Here is a 23,735-nt window from a genome sequence, read left to right as displayed (position 1 = left end):
ATTTTCAAATGTAGGAACTGGGTTCTACAGTTTGTCCCCACTGCTGTCTCTGGCTCCACACCCGCTCCGCCCAGCCATATAGATGTGTGAAAGTTAGTGTACAGTTGAAGTTGGAAGTTTACATACACTTTAGCCAAGTAGATTTAAACTCTGTTTTTCACAATTCATGGCATTTAATCTGAGTAAAAGTTCCCTGTATTAGGTCAGTTAGGATCACCACTTTATTATAAGAATGTGAAATGTCAGAATAATAGTAGAGAGAATGAATTATTTCAGCTTTCATTTCTTTCATCACATTCCCAGTGGATCAGAAGTTTACATTCACTCAATTCGTATTTGGTAGCATTGCCTTTAAATTGTTTAATCATTTTAACTTTCGACAAATGTTTTAGGTAGCCTTCTACATGATTCCCACAATAAGTTGTGTACATTTTGGCCAATTCCTCCTGACAGAACTGGTGTAACTGAGTCAGGTTTGTAGGCCTCCTTGCCCGCATGTGCTTTTTCAGTTCTGCCAACAGATTTTCTATAGGATTGAGGTCAGGGCTTTGTGATGGCCACTCTAATACCTTGAATTTGTTGGCCATTTTGCCACAACTTTGGAAGTATGTTTGGGGTCATTGTCCATTTGGAAGACACATTTGTGACCAAGCTTTAACTTCCTGACTGATGTCTTGAGATGTTGCTTCAATATATCCACATAACTCTCCCTCTGCATGATGCCATCTATTTTGTGAAGTGCACCAGTCCCTCCTGCAGCAAAGCTGGTTGGGATGCTGTTCTTCAGCTTGCAAGCATCCACCTTTTTTCTCCAAACATAACGATTGTCATTATGGCCAAACAGTTCTATTTTTGTTTCATCAGACCAGAGGACATTCTCCAAAAAGTATGATCTTTGTCCCCAATGTGCAGTGGCAATCCGTGATCTGGCTTTCTTTATGGCGGATTGGAGCAGTGGCTTCTTCCTTGCTGAGCGGCCTTTCAGGTTATGTCAATATAGAACTCTTTTTAATGTGGATATAGATACTTTTGTACCTGTTTCCTCCAGCATCTTCACAAGGTCCTTTGCTGTTGTTCTGGGATTAATTTGCACTTTTCGCACCAAAGTACATTCGTCTCTGGGACACAGAACGCATCTCCTTCCTGAGCAGTATGACGCTGCATGGTCCCATGGTGTTTATACTTGTGTACTATTGTTTGTACAGATGAACGTGGTACCTTCAGGCGTTTGGACACTTATCTCAACGATAAACAGCTGCCTCTGATTGGGAACCATATCAGGCCAATATAGAAATACAAAAACCCTAGAAGAACAAAACTAACCCTAGATGAACGAAACTAACCCTAGATGAACAAAACTAGAATACCACTGTAGTCACACCCTGACCTAACCAAAATATAAAGAAAAAACAGAGGTATCTAAGGTCAGGGCGTGACACTGTAAACAATTGTTGGAAAAAATTATTTGTGTCATGCACAAAGTTGATGTCCTAACCGACTTGCCAAAACAAGAAATTTGTGGTGGTTGAAAAACGAGTTTAGTGTATGTAAACTTCCAACTTCAACTGTATAAGCTGATGATCCGTCATTTATGACATTCCTGGGAGTGTGTAAACGTACATTTTGTATTACCATATCATTTTTGTATGTTCTCTATAGTTATGTACTTGAAAATGTATAAATTGACCAATTTGGCACATTTGGGCAGACTTGAAAAAAAATATTGTGCAGTATTGCAATGCTTCACTGGATCAATTTGAAACTTTGCATACACACTGCTGGCATCTAGTGGCCAAAATCTAAAATGCGCCTAGATTCCTTTATAATGTTATGGCCTTTCTCTTGCATTTCAAAGATGAAAATGCCTGTTTTTTTTTGTTTGCATTATCTTTTATCAGATCAAATGGGTTACATTCTCCTTTATGAATTTAACATTTTGACAAAGTTCAAAGTGTTTCCTTTCAAATGGTATCAAAATTATGCATATCCTTGCTTCAGGTCCTGAGCTACAGGCAGTTAGATGTGGCTATGCCAAAAAGGGTCCAATCTTTTAACTGTCCCTGTAATGTGAGAAACTTCCCCTGTTTTTTGTCTTTGTTTTTGTCTCTCCACTCGTCCTAAAAATGAATTGCAGCAAAGTTGTTTCTCTCCTCCTGTACAATGAGTGAAGATTACAGTTCATATAGAACAAGATGAAGTTATGGTGGTAGGAGCATTGGGCCAGTTGTACAACTGATAAGGTATCCCCCTGTTCCTTTTTAACAGTGTTTGTCTCTTTCAGACGGACTGCTCCAGCGACAGCGAGAGTGAAGATAACTTCATAGTGATCCCACCCAGAGACCATCTGGGCCTGGCCATCTTCTCCATGCTCTGCTGCTTCTGGCCCCTGGGCATCGCTGCTTTCTACTTCTCCCAGGGGGTAAACATGACACACGCGCAGAACACACACTGTACACACACATACCCGTGATACAGCACCTTTCTTTCGGGGTTAACACCCACACCTGTCACTACCATGAAGTCACTGCTTTCTACTTCTCAGGCCTAACACACACACCCACACACAGGACAGGCCGTTGATGGCAAACCTATCTCAAGTGTGAAGTCTTATCGAAGGCTCAACATCCAGTCTCCTCATCTGTCTGTGCAACCACGGCAACCATGGCAAGCCGGCAGACAGGCAGGCAGACATGGGGCAGGTAGACAGACCAGCTGGCAAGTAGACAGCCAGGCAGACGGAAAGGTAGGCAGACCTGACGGGCTGACAGCCAGGCAGATGGAAAGGTAGGCAGTTAGACAGCAGCTAATTTAGTTCTTCCTCAGTAATTATAGGTAATAATGTAGTTCAGTGTTCAGAGATGGCTAATTCCTCCAGCCTGTCAATCTGCCCTGAGTTGAAGCAGCTTGTAAAGGACATGGTAGGAAAAGGCAGAAATGTTGACGGCATTTGTTTAAACACACACTAAGTATTGCAGAGGAAATGTTATGAGTAGCTTGCCCTGAATTCAAAACGTTCTGCTGACAAGCCCTCAACAATTAGCCATAGTTCTCTCTTTCCGAAACGAACTGTCCTTTTCCAGATACAGCATACATGATTGCTAACGATTAAAAAACATCCTGCCAACACAGTAAATAGACTGGTGGCTTATATAAAATATTTGACAGAATGGCTAGGCTACAGTTAGCCTATTGCTGTGCGATAGAGGCTACAGTATTTCTGTTTGATAGGAGAGTGACATCATTGCCTGTTTAATCTCAGAGCCTATACCAAGGCAGGATAGGAGCGTGACATCATAGCCTATTTCATCTCAGAGCCTATAACAAGGCAGGATAAGAGCGTGACCTCATCGCCTGTTTAATCTCAGAGTCTATAACAAGGCAGGATAGGAGCGTGACCTCATCGCCTGTTTAATCTCAGAGTCTATACCAAGGCAGGATAGGAGCGTGACCTCATCGCCTGTTTAATCTCAGAGTCTATACCAAGGCAGGATAGGAGCGTGACCTCATCGTTTAATCTCAGAAATAATCTATTGATAAACTAAATATTTAACGAGAATTCATCTTTACATGCCGTGGCCTACTGATAATAGTTACAAATTATACAGCAAATAAAGGCTGTTATTGTTACCATGGAAACGTGAATGAATCAGGAATCAAGGTAAAACCCAAGTGCAGACTGTGTTGAAGTAACAATGTTTATTGTAACAACAGGGGAAGGCAAACGACAGGTCAAGGCAGGCAGGCAGGGGTCGATAATCCAGAGTAGAGGTCAAGGTTCAAGACAGCAGGCAGGCTCAGGGTCAGGTCAGGAAGAGGTCAGTAATCCAGAGTAGAGGTCAAGGTTCAGGACAGCAGGCAGGCTCAGGGTCAGGTCAGGCAGAGGTCGGTAATCCAGAGGTGGAGCAAAGGTACAGGACGGCAGGCAGGCTCAGGGTCAGGCAGAGAGGTCAGGTGGGCATGTACAGGGTCAGGACAGGCAACGGTCAAAAACCAGGAGGACGAGAAAAAGAGAGACTGGGGAAAAACAGGAGCTGAGACAAAACGCTGGTAGACTTGACAAACAAGATGAACTGGCAACAGACAGACAGAAAACCCAGGTATAAATACACAGGGGATAAGTTGGGAAAGATGGGCGATGTCTGGAGGGGGGTGGAGATAAGGACAAGGACAGGTGAGATTTAATGCTCATTCACGTACGCACCGTTTTACGACAGTTCTGATTTATAACGAGAGTTTATAAAACACTTTATAAAAGTTTATAAATCTCAATCATTTTTTTAACATGCACAGACATTTCAGAAATGGCATAAGCAGAAATGTAGTGTGAAATGTAGGTAACGGTGATGAGGTCATTTCCATTTCCAGTTGATACATATGTGGCGTCAAGCCTAGTGGTTAGAGCGTAGAGGTGACAGCGTAGCCTAGTGGTTAGAGCGTGGAGGCAACAGCATAGCCTAGTGGTTAGAGCGTAGAGGCGACAGCGTAGCCTAGTGGTTAGAGCGTAGAGGTGACAGCGTAGCCTAGTGGTTAGAGCGTAGAGGTGACAGCGTAGCCTAGTGGTTAGAGCGTGGAGGCAACAGCATAGCCTAGTGGTTAGAGCGTAGAGGCGACAGCGTAGCCTAGTGGTTAGAGCGTAGAGGCGACAGCGTAGCCTAGTGGTTAGAGCATAGAGGCGACAGCGTAGCCTAGTGGTTAGAGCGTAGCGGCGACAGCGTAGCCTAGTGGTTAGAGCATAGAGGCGACAGCGTAGCCTAGTGGTTAGAGCGTAGAGGCGACAGCGTAGCCTAGTGGTTAGAGCGTAGCGGCGACAGCGTAGCCTAGTGGTTAGAGCGTAGAGGCGACAGCGTAGCCTAGTGGTTAGAGCATAGAGGCGACAGCGTAGCCTAGTGGTTAGAGCGTAGAGGCGACAGCGTAGCCTAGTGGTTAGAGCGTAGCGGCGACAGCGTAGCCTAGTGGTTAGAGCGTAGAGGCGACAGCGTAGCCTAGTGGTTAGAGCGTTGGGCAAGTAACCGAAAGGTTGCTAGATCTAATCTCTGAGCTGACAAGGTAAAACAATCTGTTGTTCTGCCCCTGAACAAGGCAGTTAACCCACTGTTCCTTGCTAGGCCATCATTGTAAATAAAAATTTGTTCTTTAACTGACTTGCCTACTTAGATAAAAGGTTAAAAAAAGAGAAAAGCCACGTAGTAAAGGCCTTTATCGAAAGTACCATTGAGTGCAGACATATTTTATGTGCTATTTCAGCACTCTCCTCTTATCTTTCCCTTCTACTTCTGATCTATCCAATATCCAATATGGAATGACCCCACTCCATTTAATAAAAAAATACACCTCTACCTACTCTCTCCATCCCTATCTAAATTGATCAGATATCCCTCATATTTAGGGCTTTTTGTATTTTTTTTTTGTATGGTGATGGGGGGGGCTTGTTTTTATCAGTATTTCTAGCACGTTCGCTGCAGGTAGAGAATCCGAAGAATTGGCACAATCTGTCTCCAATCAATCAATGTCCGGTTGTGCACGTGTGCTGGGTAGCGGGGACGTCGTCTATAAGCCAACTTATGATTGATCTATATGGAGGGTGTGACGCAATTACGGAGCCTTCCAGAGGTATGCAGAGGTCATATTAAGTTCCGTACCGCATCGTTGTGTGCACTGTATATTTCCACATTGACATGACTGGTTGACAGTAGGTGGGGGCGGGAGGTCCTGTATGAACACAAACACACTTACTTGACAACTTCCTTCACAACAGCTCTGCGCTGCTCCCTTAATAAGCACAAGAAGTATAAATACCCTGACTTCTGCAGAGGCAGTATCAACGTCAATGCTGCACGGCCAATGCAATTGTTGGATTGACCATGCAGCTCCTTTAAGTCAGGGTAGGCGTAGCTCTGCAAATCTTAATCCCACAAAGCCTATTATTTGGCAGGGACTACTATTTGTAGATCGGTGAATGTACACCTCATTTATCTCCAGCTGATCCCCTCCAACAGACTCAGAAGGTGAAGCAAAAATGGGTCAATTAGGTGAAAGGAGAGAGAGAGAGACACTAACCAGGTTTCTATCCCGGGTCCAGTCAAACCCCGGGTCCAGCGACTGTCAAGCTAACGCCTTAACCGTTATGCTAAGAGGTCCAAACGTTTTGGCCAAGGCCTTAACCACTATGCTAAGAGGTCCAAACGTTTTGGCCAAGGCCTTAACCACTATGCTAAGAGGTCCAAACGTTTTGGCCAAGGCCTTAACCACTATGCTAAGAGGTCCAAACGTTTTGGCCAAGGCCTTAACCACTATGCTAAGAGGTCCAAACGTTTTGGCCAAGGCCTTAACCACTATGCTAAGAGGTCCAAACGTTTTGGCCAAGGCCTTAACCGTTATGCTAAGAGGTCCAAACGTTTTGGCCAAGGCCTTAACCGTTATGCTAAGAGGTCCAAACGTTTTGGCCAAGGCCTTAACCACTATGCTAAGAGGTCCAAACGTTTTGGCCAAGGCCTTAACCACTATGCTAAGAGGTCCAAACGTTTTGGCCAAGGCCTTAACCACTATGCTAAGAGGTCCAAACGTTTTGGCCAAGGCCTTAACCATGCTAAGAGGTCCAAACGTTTTGGCCAAGGCCTTAACCGTTATGCTAAGAGGTCCAAACGTTTTGGCCAAGGCCTTAACCACTATGCTAAGAGGTCCAAACGTTTTGGCCAAGGCCTTAACCACTATGCTAAGAGGTCCAAACGTTTTGGCCAAGGCCTTAACCACTATGCTAAGAGGTCCAAACGTTTTGGCCAAGGCCTTAACCACTATGCTAAGAGGTCCAAACGTTTTGGCCAAGGCCTTAACCGTTATGCTAAGAGGTCCAAACGTTTTGGCCAAGGCCTTAACCGTTATGCTAAGAGGTCCAAACGTTTTGGCCAAGGCCTTAACCACTATGCTAAGAGGTCCAAACGTTTTGGCCAAGGCCTTAACCACTATGCTAAGAGGTCCAAACGTTTTGGCCAAGGCCTTAACCACTATACTAAGAGGTCCAAACGTTTTGGCCAAGGCCTTAACCGTTATGCTAAGAGGTCCAAACGTTTTGGCCAAGGCCTTAACCCCTATGCTAAGAGGTCCAAACGTTTTGGCCAAGGCCTTAACCACTATGCTAAGAGGTCCAAACGTTTTGGCCAAGGCCTTAACCACTATGCTAAGAGGTCCAAACGTTTTGGCCAAGGCCTTAACCGTTATGCTAAGAGGTCCAAACGTTTTGGCCAAGGCCTTAACCACTATGCTAAGAGGTCCAAACGTTTTGGCCAAGGCCTTAACCACTATGCTAAGAGGTCCAAACGTTTTGGCCAAGGCCTTAACCACTATGCTAAGAGGTCCAAACGTTTTGGCCAAGGCCTTAACCACTATGCTAAGAGGTCCAAACGTTTTGGCCAAGGCCTTAACCGTTATGCTAAGAGGTCCAAACGTTTTGGCCAAGGCCTTAACCGTTATGCTAAGAGGTCCAAACGTTTTGGCCAAGGCCTTAACCACTATGCTAAGAGGTCCAAACGTTTTGGCCAAGGCCTTAACCACTATGCTAAGAGGTCCAAACGTTTTGGCCAAGGCCTTAACCACTATGCTAAGAGGTCCAAACGTTTTGGCCAAGGCCTTAACCGTTATGCTAAGAGGTCCAAACGTTTTGGCCAAGGCCTTAACCCCTATGCTAAGAGGTCCAAACGTTTTGGCCAAGGCCTTAACCACTATGCTAAGAGGTCCAAACGTTTTGGCCAAGGCCTTAACCACTACGCTAAGAGGTCCAAACATTTTGGCCAAGGCCTTAACCGTTATGCTAAGAGGTCCAAACGTTTTGGCCAAGGCCTTAACCACTATGCTAAGAGGTCCAAACGTTTTGGCCAAGGCCTTAACCACTATGCTAAGAGGTCCAAACGTTTTGGCCAAGGCCTTAACCACTATGCTAAGAGGTCCAAACGTTTTGGCCAAGGCCTTAACCACTATGCTAAGAGGTCCAAACGTTTTGGCCAAGGCCTTAACCGTTATGCTAAGAGGTCCAAACGTTTTGGCCAAGGCCTTAACCACTATGCTAAGAGGTCCAAACGTTTTGGCCAAGGCCTTAACCGCTATTGCCAAGCGGTCAGAATAGTATTCCCTGATGAATAATAGTCTTTGTCCATATACATAGTTTTGGCGAATTGAATGTCTATGCTCGCATTCTCCCTAAACTGCAATATTACTGTTGTTTGTTCCTCTTGAGCCACCGTAGCTACAACATAGCCATAACACTTCCTCAAAATAGTCAGAATGAATGAGATGGATCAAGAAATCTGCATTTTGTTGTTATGTTTTTGCAGAGGTCTTTTTATATCCCGCTACATGGTTCTAGCTCTGATTTAGATCCCAGACGAGTTTTGGAGATCGGAGACAGAATCCCCATGTCGTTGTCTACTCAGGGCGCACAGCTATCACCGACGTTCGTTAGACGTGAGTGGGTCAGAGATGCAATCTGAGAGCTACCGATCCCGTCTTATTATCGGAACAAAATCTGCAATGCTCTTTAAGTGTGAGATGTGCATCGACAAGTTTTGAGAATGGTTAAAACCTCTCTGGGATAGGCGGGTCGCTTGCGTCCTACTTGGCCAATAGTCAGGGAAAATGTAGAGCGCCAAATTCAAATAAAATACTATTAAAATCAAACTTTCATTAAATCACACATGTAAGATACCAAATTAAAGCTACACTCGTTGGCTGGATTCACAACATGTCAGATTTCAAAAAGGCTTTTCAGCGAAAGCATAAGATGCTCTGATGATAGCACAACAGTAAATAAAGAGAGAGTAGCATATTTCAACCCTGCAGGCGCAACACAAAACGCAGAAATAAAATATAAATCATGCCTTACCTTTGACGGGCTTCTTTTGTTGACACTCCAATATGTCCCATAAACATCACAAACGGTCCTTTTGTTCGTTTAATTCTGTTGATATATATCAAAAATGTCCATTTATTTGGCGTGTTTGATCCAGAAAAACACAGCTTCCAACTTTCGCCACGTCACTACAAAATATTTCAAAAGTTACCTGTAAACTTTGCCAAAACATTTCAAACTACTTTTGTAATACAACTTTAGGTATTTTTAAATGTTAATAATCGATCAAATTGAATACGAAATTGAAAATTGAAATTGAATGGAAGCGGTAGGAACTGCAAACAAGTCCCTTAGAAATATAGTTTCCCAATGAAAGCTCATTGAATAGACAGTGACCTAAAAAAAAAAATATCTGAATGATTTGTCCTCTGGGTTTTGCCTACTACATAAGTTCTGTTCACAGACATGATTCAAACAGTTTTAGAACCTTCAGAGTGTTTTCTATCCAAATATACTAATAATATGCATATCTTATATTCTGGGAATGAGTAGCAGGAAGTTGAAATTGGGCACGCTATTTATCCAAAAGTGAAAATGCTGCCCCCTATCCCAAAGAAGTTTTAACAGCAATAGCCAAATGAGAGCTCGCCTGAGAAGAAGCCAGCGAGGTGATACGTTGTTTCACATCACCTGGAATGTGTAGACCCACCAGCAGGATCCATGACTACCAGTATTCGTTTGTACTTGACTTTAACCAAAGTGTCAAATCACTACAGAAGTTCACAAGCAATTTTTATTCAATTCAAAATGTTCGCTAGATATTTCAACTCTATGGCAAGCATGAATGTTTGACTGACAGTTATGAGGCTGCTTTGAGCCACAGCTCGTTCTGGCTACGTTTAACAATGTAATCACATCATTGTTTTGTCGAGGCAGCGTGGTGGTATGGAGAATCCTCACCACCAAGGGAAGAATCTTATAATGTGTGACCCTCGTCTGTGAGACATCGTTTAGTGCACCACTGCGTTGGCAAGACAACAAAAAAACTACAGGAAAGACAGTCGTTTATTAGCCTTTTAGATGTAATGACAAAATGTAGAATTAGAAACACATCAAATGGCCTCCACAACATGTGATCAATATCAGAGAAAAAATGGGATTGTTAGACCTAACAACTAGAAATGGACAGATGTTTTAGTAAGTGGTGTCAGGTGTAGTCACGTGATGTTTCCAAGTCTCCATAAACCTCTCCAAAGTGGCATATGTCTGTAAATCAGATAATTACAGTGCTATTACATAGTTGCAATGCTATTAGTTCAGTATAAAAACACAATATTCTACCATATCAACCTCACTCAAACATTGTGCTGCGGTTATGGGTGTTTCCAGGGTGTCATTTTCTAGAACATTCTAACAGGAATCTGTTCCAAAAATGTTTGTAATGTACAAGGACACCAACAAACAACGCATACAAAGTAACATGATCAATTCACCTAGCTAACTAGCTGCCAAATAGGCATCAACTCACCACGTAACTTATTCTTAAATGTTTGTCCGTAGGCTACAGACGTTTTTCGGGAATAAACATGGTGAGTGACAAACGTAATTAAATTGCCCACCCTCCCTACCCGGTATCTTAATTAGTCGCTATACAACTTAGTATGCGTTGTTTGATGGCAACTTTGTTATATACAAAGTTTTTGTAACAGATTCCTGTTGGAACGTACCACAAAATATACCCACCCATCCAGGTGTCCTTCTAACCTCTCTATAGTATCCCGAATGTGGTAATTGCACTGTTTATGCACACTGGATGCGCCTAAAAAGGTATTTACTCTAAAAACTACATTTTTACAACACCAACCTCTCTCAAACATTGTGGCGGTGTCGGGGGACATCCAAGTGTTTTCATCAATGTCGGTGGACATTCGATGTTGCCATTAAGTCATTCATCATCAGATAACATTGGCAAAAGGCTAAATGTGTTGCTACCAACCTAAGGATCCATTTATGATGCCCCTATGTAGCTATAGCTCAAACAGACCAAATGGAAGCTTTACCATCTAAGATGTTTGCTGGTTGGTGTTTGCTGGTTGGTGTTTGCTGGTTGGTGTTTGCTGGTTGGTGTTTGCTGGTTTGTTTTACATGTGTAAAATAAACATTTTGGCTCTCTGGGCTGGTGACCAATAACGGTAGGTCACCGCCAGACAAATAAGACATCCTCATGATCTGTGGAGACACGCCTTTCGGGTGCGAATCAACGTATATATTATAGTTTATTTTGTTTATGCTTCACAACACTAACCAGAATGTAGGTAGCAGCCATCTTGAAATTAGATCATTGGCTCGGCCTGCACTTATACATGTGCCTTTTTATGGTAATAATTCACACTGGCGATTTTAAGGCACAGATCAATAGCCAAGATACTTAGCTTTCAGCAGACACCATGCTTTTGCAGATAGGGGCTACTGTTCGTATACCAGACAAGTCAAATAGAGTCCCCAAATATGGGTCTTGACATGTGAGAAGCGCAGCAATGTTAGCATCCATACAGTAGTTCCCACTCTCACCAGGAGTAGACTGTTGACCAATCACCAACGAAGGGGCGTAAAGACCCTTATTTTGTATATAATGTTGCTGCTACATTCTCTAACACCCGAAAAGAGCTTATGGACATCAGAAGAGTGATTACCCACCATGAACTGGACAAATAATTTTTATTTAATGAGTCAGACAAGAGGGATTTACTCCAGACACCCGACAAGACCCTCATCCCCATCATTCGCAGGAGAAAAAGACAGAGATATCACGGAAGGAGATAGTGGTGCCTTGTAAGGATCCGGTGACGAGTGGCTAATCTGCCTTTGTACGTTGGTCAATAGTACCAGTGGCTGGATAATAAAGTGAACAAACTACAAGCACGTATATCCTACCAACCGGACATTAAAAAGTGTAATATCTTATGTTTCACCGAGTCGTGGCTGAACGACGACATTAATAACTTACAGCTGGCGGGTTATTAAACCCGGTATCAGCAGGATAGAACAGCAGCCTCTGGTAAGACAAGGGGCGGCGGTCTATGTATATTTGTAAACAACAGCTGGTGTGCGATATCTAAGGAAGTCTCTAGGTTTTGCTCGCCTGAGGTAGTATCTCATGATAAGCTGTAGACCACACTATTTCAAAACAGAGTTTTCATCTATATTCTTTGTAACTGTCTATTTACCACCATAAACCAATGTTGGCACTAAAACACACTCATTGAGCTGATTCGGCCATAACTAAATAGGAAAACGCTCATCCAGAGGCGGCACTCCTAGTGGCCGGGGACTTTAATGCAGGGAAACTTAAATCTGTTTTACCTCATTTCAACCAGCATGTTAAATGTGCAACTAGAGGGGGAAAAACCCTAGGCCACCTTTACTCCACACACAGAGACATGTACAAAGCTCTCCCTCACCCTCCATTTGCCAAATCTGATCATAATTCTATCCTCCTAATTCCTGTTTACAAGCAAAAACTAAATAAGGAAGCACCAGTGACTCGATCAATAAAAAAGTGGTTAGATGAAGCAGATGCTAAACTACAGGACTATTTTGCTAGCACAGACTGGAACATGTTCCGGGAATTCCTCCGATGGCATTGAGGAGTACAACACATCAGTCAATGGCTTTATCAATAAGTGCATTGAGGACGTTATCCCCTCAGTGACTGTACGTACATAACCCAACCAGAAGCCATGGATTACAGGCAGCATCCTAACTGAGCTAAAGGGGAGAGCTGCCGCTTTCAAGCAGCGGGACTCTAACCCGGAAGCTTATAAGAAATCCAGCTTTTCCCTGCGATGAACCATCAAACAGGCAAAGCATCAATACAGGACTGAGATTAAATATTACTACACCGGCTTTGATGCTCGTCGGATGTGGCAGGGCTTGCAAACTATTACAGACTACAAAGGGAAGCACAGCCGAGAGCTGTCCAGTGACACGAGCATACAGGACGAGCTAAATTACTTACAGTTGAAGTCGGAAGATTACATACACTTAGGTTGGAGTCATTAAAACTTGTTTTTCAACCACTCCACAAACTTCTTGTTAACAAACTATAGTTTTGGCGAGTCAGTTAGGACATCTACTTTGTGCATGACACGTAATTTTTCCAACAATTGTTTACAGACAGATTATTTCACTTATAATTCACTGTATCACAATTCCAGTGGGTCAGAAGTTTACATACACTAAGTTGACTGTGCCTTTAAACAGCTTGGAAAATTCCAGAAAATGATGTCATGGACTTAGAAGCTTTTGATAGGCTAATTGACAACATTTGAGTCAATTGGAGGTGAACCTGTGGATGTATTTCAAGGCTTACCTTCAAACTCAGTGTCTCTTTGCTTGACATCATGGGAAAAATCTAAACACCTATCCAAGACCTCAGAAAATACATTTGTAGACCTCCACAAGTCTGGTTCATCCTTGGGAGAAATTTCCAAACTCCTGAAGGTACCACAATCATCTGTACAAACAATAGTACACAAGTATAAACACCATGGGACCATGCAGCCGTCATACCATTCATGAAGGAGACGCGTTCTGTCTCCTAGAGATGAATTCACTTTGGTGCGAAAAGTGCATATCAATCCCAGAACAACAGCAAAGGACCTTGTGAAGATGCTGGAGGAAACAGGAACAAAAGTATCTATATCCACAGTAAAATGAGTCCTATATCGACATGTCCTGAAAGGCCGCTCAACAAGTAAGAAGCCACTGCTCCAAAACCGCCATAAAAAAAAGCCAGACTACGGTTTGCAACTGCACATGGGGACAAAGATCGTACTTTTTGGAGAAATGTCCTCTCGTCTGATGAAACAAAAATATAACTGTTCGGCCATAATGACCATTGTTATGTTTGGAGGAAAAAGGGGGAGGCTTGCAAGCCGAAGAACACCATCCCAACCGTGAAGCATGGGGGTGGCAGCATCATGTTGTGAGGGTGCTTTGCTGCAGAAGGGACATGTGCACTTCACAAAATAAATGGCATCATGAGGAGGGAAAATTATGTGGATATGTTGAAGCAACATCTCAAGACATCAGTTAAAGTTTGTCGCAAATGGGTCTTCCAGATGGACAATGACCCCAAACGTACTTCCAAAGTTGTGGCAAAATGGCTTAAGGACCGACAACAATGTCAATGTATTAGAGTGGCAATCAAAAAACTCCTGACCTCAATCCTGTAGAAAATTTGTGGACAGAACTGAAAAAAAAGTGTGTGCGAGCAAGGAAGCCTACAAACCTGACTCAGTTACACCAGCTCTGTCAGGAGGAATGGGCCAAAATTCACCCAAATTATTTTGTAAAGCTTGTGGAAGGCTACCCTAAACATTTGACCCAAGTTAAACAATTTAAAGGCAATGGTATCATATACTAATCAAATACTAATTGAGTGTATGTAAACTTCTGACCCACTGGGAATGTGATGAAATAAATAAAAGCTGAAATAAATAATTTTCTCAACTATTATTTTGACATTTCACATTCTTAAATAAAATGGTGATCCTAACCTAAGACAGGGAATTTTAACTTGGATTAAATGTCAAGAAATGTGAAAAACTGAGTTTAGATCTATTTGGCTAAGGTGTATGTAAACTTCCAACTTCAACTTTATATGCTCGCTTCGAGGCAAGGAACACTGAAACATGCATGAGAGCTGTTCCGGACGACTGTGTGATCACGCTCTCCTTAGCTGATGTAAGAACTTTAAACATGTCAACATTCATAATGCCACAGGGCCAGACAGATTACCAGGACGTGTACTAAGAGCATGTGCTAACCAACTGGCAAGTGTCCTCACTGACATTTTCAACCTCTCACTGACTGAGTCTGTGGTACCAACATGTTTCAAGCAGACCACCATAGTCCCTGTGCCCAGGAACAATAAGGTAACCTGCCTAAATGACTACCGACCTGCAGCACTCACGTGTGTAGCCATGAAGTGCTTTCAAACAGCATTATCCCAGAAACCCCACTCCAATTTGCATATCTCCCCAACAAATCCACAGATGATGCAATCTCTACTGCACTCCATACTGACCTTTCACACCTGGACAAAAGGAACACCTATGTGAGAATGCCGTTGATCGTTGACTACAGCTCAGCGTTCAACACCAAAGTCCTCTCAAAGCTCAACACTAAGCTAAGGATCCTGGGACTAAACACCTCCCTCTGCAAATGGATCTTGGACTTCGTGAGGGCCACCCCCAGGTGGTAAGGGTAGGTAACAACACATCCGCCATGCTGATCCTCAACACTGGAGCCCCTCAGGGGTGCGTGTTCAGTCCCCTCCTCTTCCCCTCCTCCTCCCCTCAGTCCCCTCCTCTGGCAAATGGTCGGTCTCCGACCGCAAAACACTCATGAAGGTAGTGCGTATGGACCAGTACATCCCTGGGGCCAAGCTTCCTGCCATCCAGGACCTCTATACCAGGCGGTGTCAGAGGAAGGCCCTAGAAATAGTCAAAGACTCCAGCCACCCTAGTCATAGACTGGTCTCTCTGCTACCACACTGCAAGCGGTACTGGAGTGCCAAGTCTAGGTCCATGAGGCTTCTTACCAGCTTCTACCCCCATGCCATAAGACTCCTGAACAGCTAATCAAAATGGCTACCCAGACTATTTGTATTGCCCCTCCCCCCTCCTCCCGCCTTTACACTGCTGCTACTCTCTGTTTATTATCTATGCATAGTCACTTTAATAACTTTACATGTACATATTACCTCAATTACTTTGACTAACCGGTGCCCCCCGCACATTGACTCTGTACCAGTACCCCTGTCTATATCCTCGCTGTTGTAATTTTACTACTACTAATGAATTATTTGTTACTTTTATTTTAATTTTTTTTAGGTATTTAAGCATTTCACTGTTACACCTGTTGTGTTCGGCACATGTGACAAATACAATTTGATTTGAAAAAAAAAAACTTCGGTAAGCGAACTTTGACTTTGCTCACTAAAAAAAAATTATTGAGAGCCCCCAAAATAATCTTGCCGAAAAACAAACCAAAACTTCCCAAAATGTTGTCATAAAATATGTTCAAACTGTTTCAACTGGGATGCATGTGACAGGTTTAAGGTGATCTCCTACACCAAACACACACACAACCAGACATGGGTTGATTGATTGGAGACAGCTGGTGTCAATTAAATAACGTTTCCTAGGAGTTTCTGTGTGTCACGGCTGTCGTAAGAACGGGACCAATGCGCAGCGGATGTTGAGTTCCACATATTTAATCACAATTACCAGCTGCCTCTAATTGAGAATCAAACAAAACACCAACATAGTAAATATAAACTTGAACACAACATAGAAATTATGAACTAGAATACCCCCTAGTCACGCCCTGACCTACTACACCATAGAGAAACAAGGGCTCTCTATGGTCAGGGCGTGACAGTATGTGTATGTGCGTATAGATGTAGAGGCCACTATACAACACACCTAGAGATATAGAGGCCACTGTACAACAACCCTGGAGATATAGAGGATGAAATACATTGATAAAGGACTCAATGTGATTTCCCAGCAGGCAGGTGGGAGGAATAAGGATCCAGAGGGTTTGGAAAACAATTAACATCGCTGGAGCGCTGGAGGATGAATTTTAAAGAACTACAAGACAGTCAGAGGACTGGTGGCTTGATCTTATAGAACTAGAGGGTTGATGTTAAAGAACTACAAGACAGAGAGCTGTGACAGAGAGCTGGGCCTCCCAGGAAGGGCCAGAGTGTGTCTGGTAGTAGAAGTGGACATCTCTAACACACAGAGAAACAGTAGTAAGACACAAACTTGACTTTAGTAACAGAAATGTTTCTACCTCAGGAGTCCAGTTTAAGGGTTAGAATCTATAGTATATTTCTGTAGAGAAATAGAGAGAGATGAGAGAGAAATGAGAGAGAAAATGAGAGAGAAAATCCCATCTATGCCAATGTTTCCCCCCCTCAGCCTGAAGCCCAGCCAGCTACATCTTGTCTAATAATCTACTATTTTCTTCCTTAACTTCACAAACTTTAAAGTTGTTATTTTACACTATGAGTTGTTATTTTACACTATGAGTTGTTATTTTACATTATGAGTTGTTATTTTACACTATGAGTTGTTATTTTATACTATGAGTTGTTATGAGTCGTTATGGGTCGTTATGAGTCATTGTGGGTTGTTGTGAGTCGTTGTGGGTCGTTATGGGTTGTTGTGAGTCGTTGTGGGTCATTATGAGCCGTTATGGGTTGTTTTGAGTCGTTATGGGTCGTTATGGGTTGTTGTGAGTCGTTGTGGGTCATTATGAGCCGTTATGGGTTGTTGTGAGTCGTTATGGGTCGTTATGAGTCGTTATGGGTCACCACTCTCCACAAATATTGAGGCTGATAACACAGTGAATAGCATGAGTATCCGGGGAGAGAGAAGCAGCTCTGAGCTTTAGATAGGGAAGTAAATTACCTTCAATAATTAACCCTAATAGACGATTGTGCTTTGTTTGGATAGATAGTGACAAATGCTGCTTTCAGCTTCATAATACACAGCCTCTGAATTAACCATCTGTGCTGCCAAGTTTACAGGCAGTCGTTTATGTTTTTGGAAAATGCAAATAAGATACCAAAAGTGTTTCTCGCTAATAAACTCTGAATCATAATAAAAACAAGGTCTAAATAATCCCACGAGTCATAATAATCTATCAAATTACAGTTCATGGATTTTTGTGACTTCATAAGATTAGGACAGATTATGTTGTTGCGGGTGTTTTTGTAAGAGCAAGTGTTTGTACGGAATGAGGGAGAGAGATAAGGGAGGGAGGGAGGGATTTTAAAATGTTTCCACCACTGTCCAAGTCAGTAAGCACCCAGATGCTGTCTGTCTGTCTGTCTGTCTGTCTGTCTGTCTGTCTGTCTGTCTGTCTGTCTGTCTGTCTGTCTGTCTGTCTGTCTGTCTGTCTGTCTGTCTGTCTGTCTGTCTCTGTCTCTGTCTGTCTGTCTGTCTCTGTCTGTCTGTCTCTGTCTGTCTGTCTGTCTGTCTCTGTCTGTCTGTCTGTCTGTCTGTCTGTCTGTCTGTCTGTCTCTGTCTGTCTGTCTCTGTCTGTCTGTCTGTCTGTCTCTGTCTGTCTGTCTCTGTCTGTCTGTCTCTGTCTGTCTCTGTCTGTCTCTGTCTGTCTGTCTCTGACTAACGCCACATTTCAATAATTCAGTCAAGGCTGTAGAGATAAAGCTGTAAGGCTTCAACCATTTACATCTCAAGGGGATTCAAGGACAATGGAGAAAAATTGCAGCGTTACTCACAGAGACACTCATATTCACTAGTCACACACACAAGGACCCAGATATACAAACACACACACACTCTAATACATAATGTACACACGCACACTCACTCCATCCATTCACTCCATTCCCTCTAAGGCTGACACTCAGCCCTGTAAATCTGTCCACAGGGAGACCAGCCCTACGCTATGACATTATTATTCATCTGAAGCCAAGCTACGGATTGATTAATCAATTACAGGCTGTTTAATAGACGGCTTTATTAAAGAGATGAAATAACAGGGTCTGAAGTGTTTGACTCGTTCCCCCCCCCCGTAAGACCCTAAAAGCAGGGTCACAATATGAACAACTGTATTTTTCTCCTCTTTATTAAGACATGGCTTCCGAAGCTAATTTCCCATAAGGCCACAGTAATGGTGCCATTGTTTCAATACTCACTTTGTTGGCATGGAAACTAATGGTTGTCTTGAATATATTTTTCTGTTTGTTTGATTTGGTTCCCGGCTGTTGCTTTGCTGCAAGGTTGCTTTATTTTGTATTTTTTAAGTGCTGTCTCCTGAAAACTTCTCTGCATACATGAAACAAAAAATAATAAATGGGGGTGGGAAAAAAATAATTGTTAATATGTTGAAAAAGCTCCATCTGTGTGTTTGTTATGCAGCAGATGCCTGTTTCACTGCAGTCGTCTCCCTCTGTGTTTTTCTGAAGCAGCCGAGTCCAGGCTACAGCCTGCTTTGTGAACCATTAGACAGAAAACAGAGCTGCTAGCTGCGATGCTGATCATTAACAACAAACCTTTTTTGGGGCACAATATGTCTACTCTACATTACCATGCAAAAGGAGATTGACAGAATATATTTGCACACAAAGAAATACAAAAAAGTAGTCATTCTTATTGTAGTTCTTGGCTTTAGCAATGTAGCTACAGTACAGATTGACAGGACCAGGTTTTAAGACCTCAATGTTTTTAGGACTCAGTATCTGACAATATGTGTATTTTGGTGTATTTTGGGAAATACAACATTTAGCCTCGTACTGGACCGTGACCCACTGTCACCTCATGGTTAAACCCACTGTCACCTCATGGTTAAACCCACTGTCACCTCATGGTTAAACCCACTGTCACCTCATGGTTAAACCCACTGTCACCTCATGGTTAAACCCACTGTTACCTCATGGTTAAACCCACTGTTACCTCATGGTTAAACCCACTGTTACCTCATGGTTAAACCCACTGTTATACCCACTGTTACCTCATGGTTAAACCCACTGTTACCTCATGGTTAAACCCACTGTCACCTCATGGTTAAACCCACTGTTACCTCATGGTTAAACCCACTGTTACCTCATGGTTAAACCCACTGTCACCTCATGGTTAAACCCACTGTCACCTCATGGTTAAACCCACTGTCACCTCATGGTTAAACCCACTGTTACCTCATGGTTAAACCCACTGTTAAACCCACTGTCACCTCATGGTTAAACCCACTGTCACCTCATGGTTAAACCCACTGTTATACCCACTGTCACCTCATGGTTAAACCCACTGTTACCTCATGGTTAAACCCACTGTTACCTCATGGTTAAACCCACTGTTAAACCCACTGTCACCTCATGGTTAAACCCACTGTTAAACCCACTGTCACCTCATGGTTAAACCCACTGTTAAACCCACTGTCACCTCATGGTTAAACCCACTGTCACCTCATGGTTAAATTCACTGTCACCTCATGGTTAAACCCACTGTCACCTCGTGGTTAAACCCACTGTCACCTCATGGTTAAACCCACTGTTATACCCACTGTCACCTCATGGTTAAACCCACTGTCACCTCATGGTTAAACCCACTGTCACCTCATGGTTAAACCCACTGTTACCTCATGGTTAAACCCACTGTTAAACCCACTGTCACCTCGTGGTTAAACCCACTGTCACCTCATGGTTAAACCCACTGTTATACCCACTGTCACCTCATGGTTAAACCCACTGTCACCTCATGGTTAAACCCACTGTCACCTCATGGTTAAACCCACTGTTACCTCATGGTTAAACCCACTGTCACCTCATGGTTAAACCCACTGTCACCTCATGGTTAAACCCACTGTTATACCCACTGTTACCTCATAGTTAAACCCACTGTCACCTCATGGTTAAATTCACTGTCACCTCATGGTTAAACCCACTGTCACCTCATGGTTAAACCCACTGTCACCTCATGGTTAAACCCACTGTTAAACCCACTGTCACCTCGTGGTTAAACCCACTGTCACCTCATGGTTAAACCCACTGTCACCTCATGGTTAAACCCACTGTCACCTCGTGGTTAAACCCACTGTCACCTCATGGTTAAACCCACTGTCACCTCGTGGTTAGACCAACTGTCACCTCATGGTTAAACCCACTGTCACCTCATGGTTAAACCAACTGTCACCTCATGGTTAAACCCACTTTATACCCACTGTTACCTCATGGTTAAACCCACTGTTACCTCATGGTTAAACCCACTGTTATACCCACTGTCACCTCATGGTTAAACCCACTGTTACCTCATGGTTAAACCCACTGTCACCTCATGGTTAAACCCACTGTTACCTCATGGTTAAACCCACTGTCACCTCATGGTTAAACCCACTGTTACCTCATGGTTAAACCCACTGTTACCTCATGGTTAAACCCACTGTCACCTCATGGTTAAACCCACTGTCACCTCATGGTTAAACCCAACCTCATGGTTAAACCCACTGTTACCTCATGGTTAAACCCACTGTTACCTCATGGTTAAACCCACTGTTAAACCCACTGTCACCTCAAAACCCACTGTTAAACCCACTCACCTCATGGTTAAACCCACTGTTAAACCCACTGTCACCTCATGGTTAAACCCACTGTCACCTCATGGTTAAATTCACTGTCACCTCATGGTTAAACCCACTGTCACCTGTTTAAACCCACTGTCACCTCATGGTTAAACCCACTGTTATACCCACTGTCACCTCATGGTTAAACCCACTGTCACCTCATGGTTAAACCCACTGTCACCTCATGGTTAAACCCACTGTTACCTCATGGTTAAACCCACTGTTAAACCCACTGTCACCTCGTGGTTAAACCCACTGTCACCTCATGGTTAAACCCACTGTTATACCCACTGTCACCTCATGGTTAAACCCACTGTCACCTCATGGTTAAACCCACTGTCACCTCATGGTTAAACCCACTGTTACCTCAAAACCCACTGTCACCTCATGGTTAAACCCACTGTCACCTCATGGTTAAACCCACTGTTATACCCACTGTTACCTCATAGTTAAACCCACTGTCACCTCATGGTTAAATTCACTGTCACCTCATGGTTAAACCCACTGTCACCTCATGGTTAAACCCACTGTCACCTCATGGTTAAACCCACTGTTAAACCCACTGTCACCTCATGGTTAAACCCACTGTCACCTCATGGTTAAACCCACTGTCACCTCGTGGTTAAACCCACTGTCACCTCATGGTTAAACCCACTGTCACCAGACCAACTGTCAATGGTTAAACCCACTGTCACCTCATGGTTAAACCAACTGTCACCTCATGGTTAAACCCACTGTTAACCCACTGTTACCTCATGGTTAAACCCACTGTTACCTCATGGTTAAACCCACTGTTATACCCACTGTCACCTCATGGTTAAACCCACTGTTACCTCATGGTTAAACCCACTGTCACCTCATGGTTAAACCCACTGTTACCTCATGGTTAAACCCACTGTCACCTCATGGTTAAACCCACTGTTACCTCATGGTTAAACCCACTGTTACCTCATGGTTAAACCCACTGTTACCTCATGGTTAAACCCACTGTTATACCCACTGTCACCTCATGGTTAAACCCACTGTTACCTCATGGTTAAACCCACTGTCACCTCATGGTTAAACCCACTGTCACCTCATGGTTAAACCCACTGTCACCTCATGGTTAAACCCACTGTCACCTCATGGTTAAACCCACTGTCACCTCATGGTTAAACCCACTGTCACCTCATGGTTAACAATTCCTTTTTAATTGTACCAAAGAATGTATTTATCTGACAGGCTTTAGTGAGCCTCATTTTGTAACCAGTTTGTTCATTTCATTATCAATATCTGGCGTGTGCGTATTTCTGAAAATAATAAGTTCGTATAAAAATATAGAGATTTATAAACTTGTTGCACGCCACACATACCCATGTTTCCTCATTATTAATCAGACCCGTGGTAAAACTGTACAAAACTGTGCGTGAACGAGAATCATAACTCTGCCTTGAAAACACCCTCCATTTGTCTTTTATGGTCACAATAGCATCGTATAATTTGGTACTATTGGAATTAAGCCACTGTAGTTTCTAAAAGAAAGAGCAATGACAATCGAATGTTTGCAAAATATTTGAATCTTTTTACAGTAATTTACGCTGTGAAAGACCGTGACAGTTTCTGAAAGAGAAAACTAAGGCAAAAAAAAAAAAAAACGAATGCAAATTGAACCTTCAGCAGAACGTTGGAATTCAACAATGTTTTGCATCAACTTTCCCCCCCTGACCTATACGCTGGACAGCTCGCATATTCTGAAACATTGTCTGGGCTACTGACCAATAACAAAATACAAACATACTTATTAATGTCAAAGATCAATTGTCTGTTCAACCTGTTAAATGTGCATTATAAACCGTGTTGCCTACGGGATCAAATGCAGCAATAAATATATTTAGTTACAAAAGACGGTTTGGTTGTTTAGCGACAAAATGCATGCATAACTATGGGGCAAAATAGACTAGGTTGGCTTAGATTGTTGATAACATGTAAACTGTATTCAGTCTCCAATGTTTATATAAAAAAAAACATAAACATAAGCACTTGTCTCTCAAATACATAGTTACAGTTGTTGGTTAGCTACCTACAGTAGATATCACATTTTAGCCATATTAGCAATGATGTCACATCAGTCTCCCTCCCTCCCTCCCTCCCTCCCTCCCTCCCTCCCTCCCTCCCTCCCTCCCTCCCTCCCTCCCTCCCTCCCTCCCTCCCTCCCTCCCTCCCTTCCTTCCTTCCTCTGTCGTTTCTCTCTCTCTCTCATTCCTTCCCTGCCTCCCTCCCTCCCTCCCTTCCTTCCTTCCTCTGTCGTTTCTCTCTCTCTCTCTCATTCCTTCCCTGCCTCCTCCCTCCCTCCCTCCCTTCCTTCCTTCCTCTGTCGTTTCTCTCTCTCTCTCTCATTCCTTCCCTGCCTCCCTCCCTCCCTCCCTCCCTTCCTTCCTTCCTCTGTCGTTTCTCTCTCTCTCTCTCATTCCTTCCCTGCCTCCCTCCCTCCCTCCCTTCCCTCTGTTGTTTCTCCCTTCCCTTCCTGCCTCCCTCCCTCCTTCCTTCCTCTGTTTCTCTCTCTCTCATTCCTTCCCTCCCTCCCTCCCTCCCTTCCCCTTCCTCTGTCGTTTCCCTCTCTCCCTTCCCTGCCTCCCTCCCTCCCTCCCTCCCTCCCTCCCTTCCTTCCTTCCTCTGTCGTTTCTCTCTCTCTCTCATTCCTTCCCTGCCTCCCTTCCTCCCGCTCAACCTCCCCCGCTTTCCTTCCTTCCTTTCTTTC

General features: G+C 43.4%; 1 protein-coding gene across 1 annotated transcript in view; it reads left to right on the top strand.

Moving 5' to 3' along the window:
• The window catches only part of syndig1l (synapse differentiation inducing 1-like), a 125,863-nt gene that overhangs the window by 100,969 nt on the left and 1,159 nt on the right, over positions 1-23,735 (top strand). Inside the window, exon 3 of the mRNA XM_042321409.1 lies at positions 2,282-2,419. Coding sequence (XP_042177343.1) covers positions 2,282-2,419 — 138 coding nt within the window. The remainder of the gene's footprint in view (positions 1-2,281; positions 2,420-23,735) is intronic.

The sequence above is a fragment of the Oncorhynchus tshawytscha genome, linkage group LG05 (genome assembly GCF_018296145.1).
Source record: "Oncorhynchus tshawytscha isolate Ot180627B linkage group LG05, Otsh_v2.0, whole genome shotgun sequence".
In the NCBI taxonomy this organism is placed as follows: Eukaryota; Metazoa; Chordata; class Actinopteri; order Salmoniformes; family Salmonidae; genus Oncorhynchus; species Oncorhynchus tshawytscha.
This window is presented reverse-complemented; position numbering and strand designations above follow the sequence as displayed.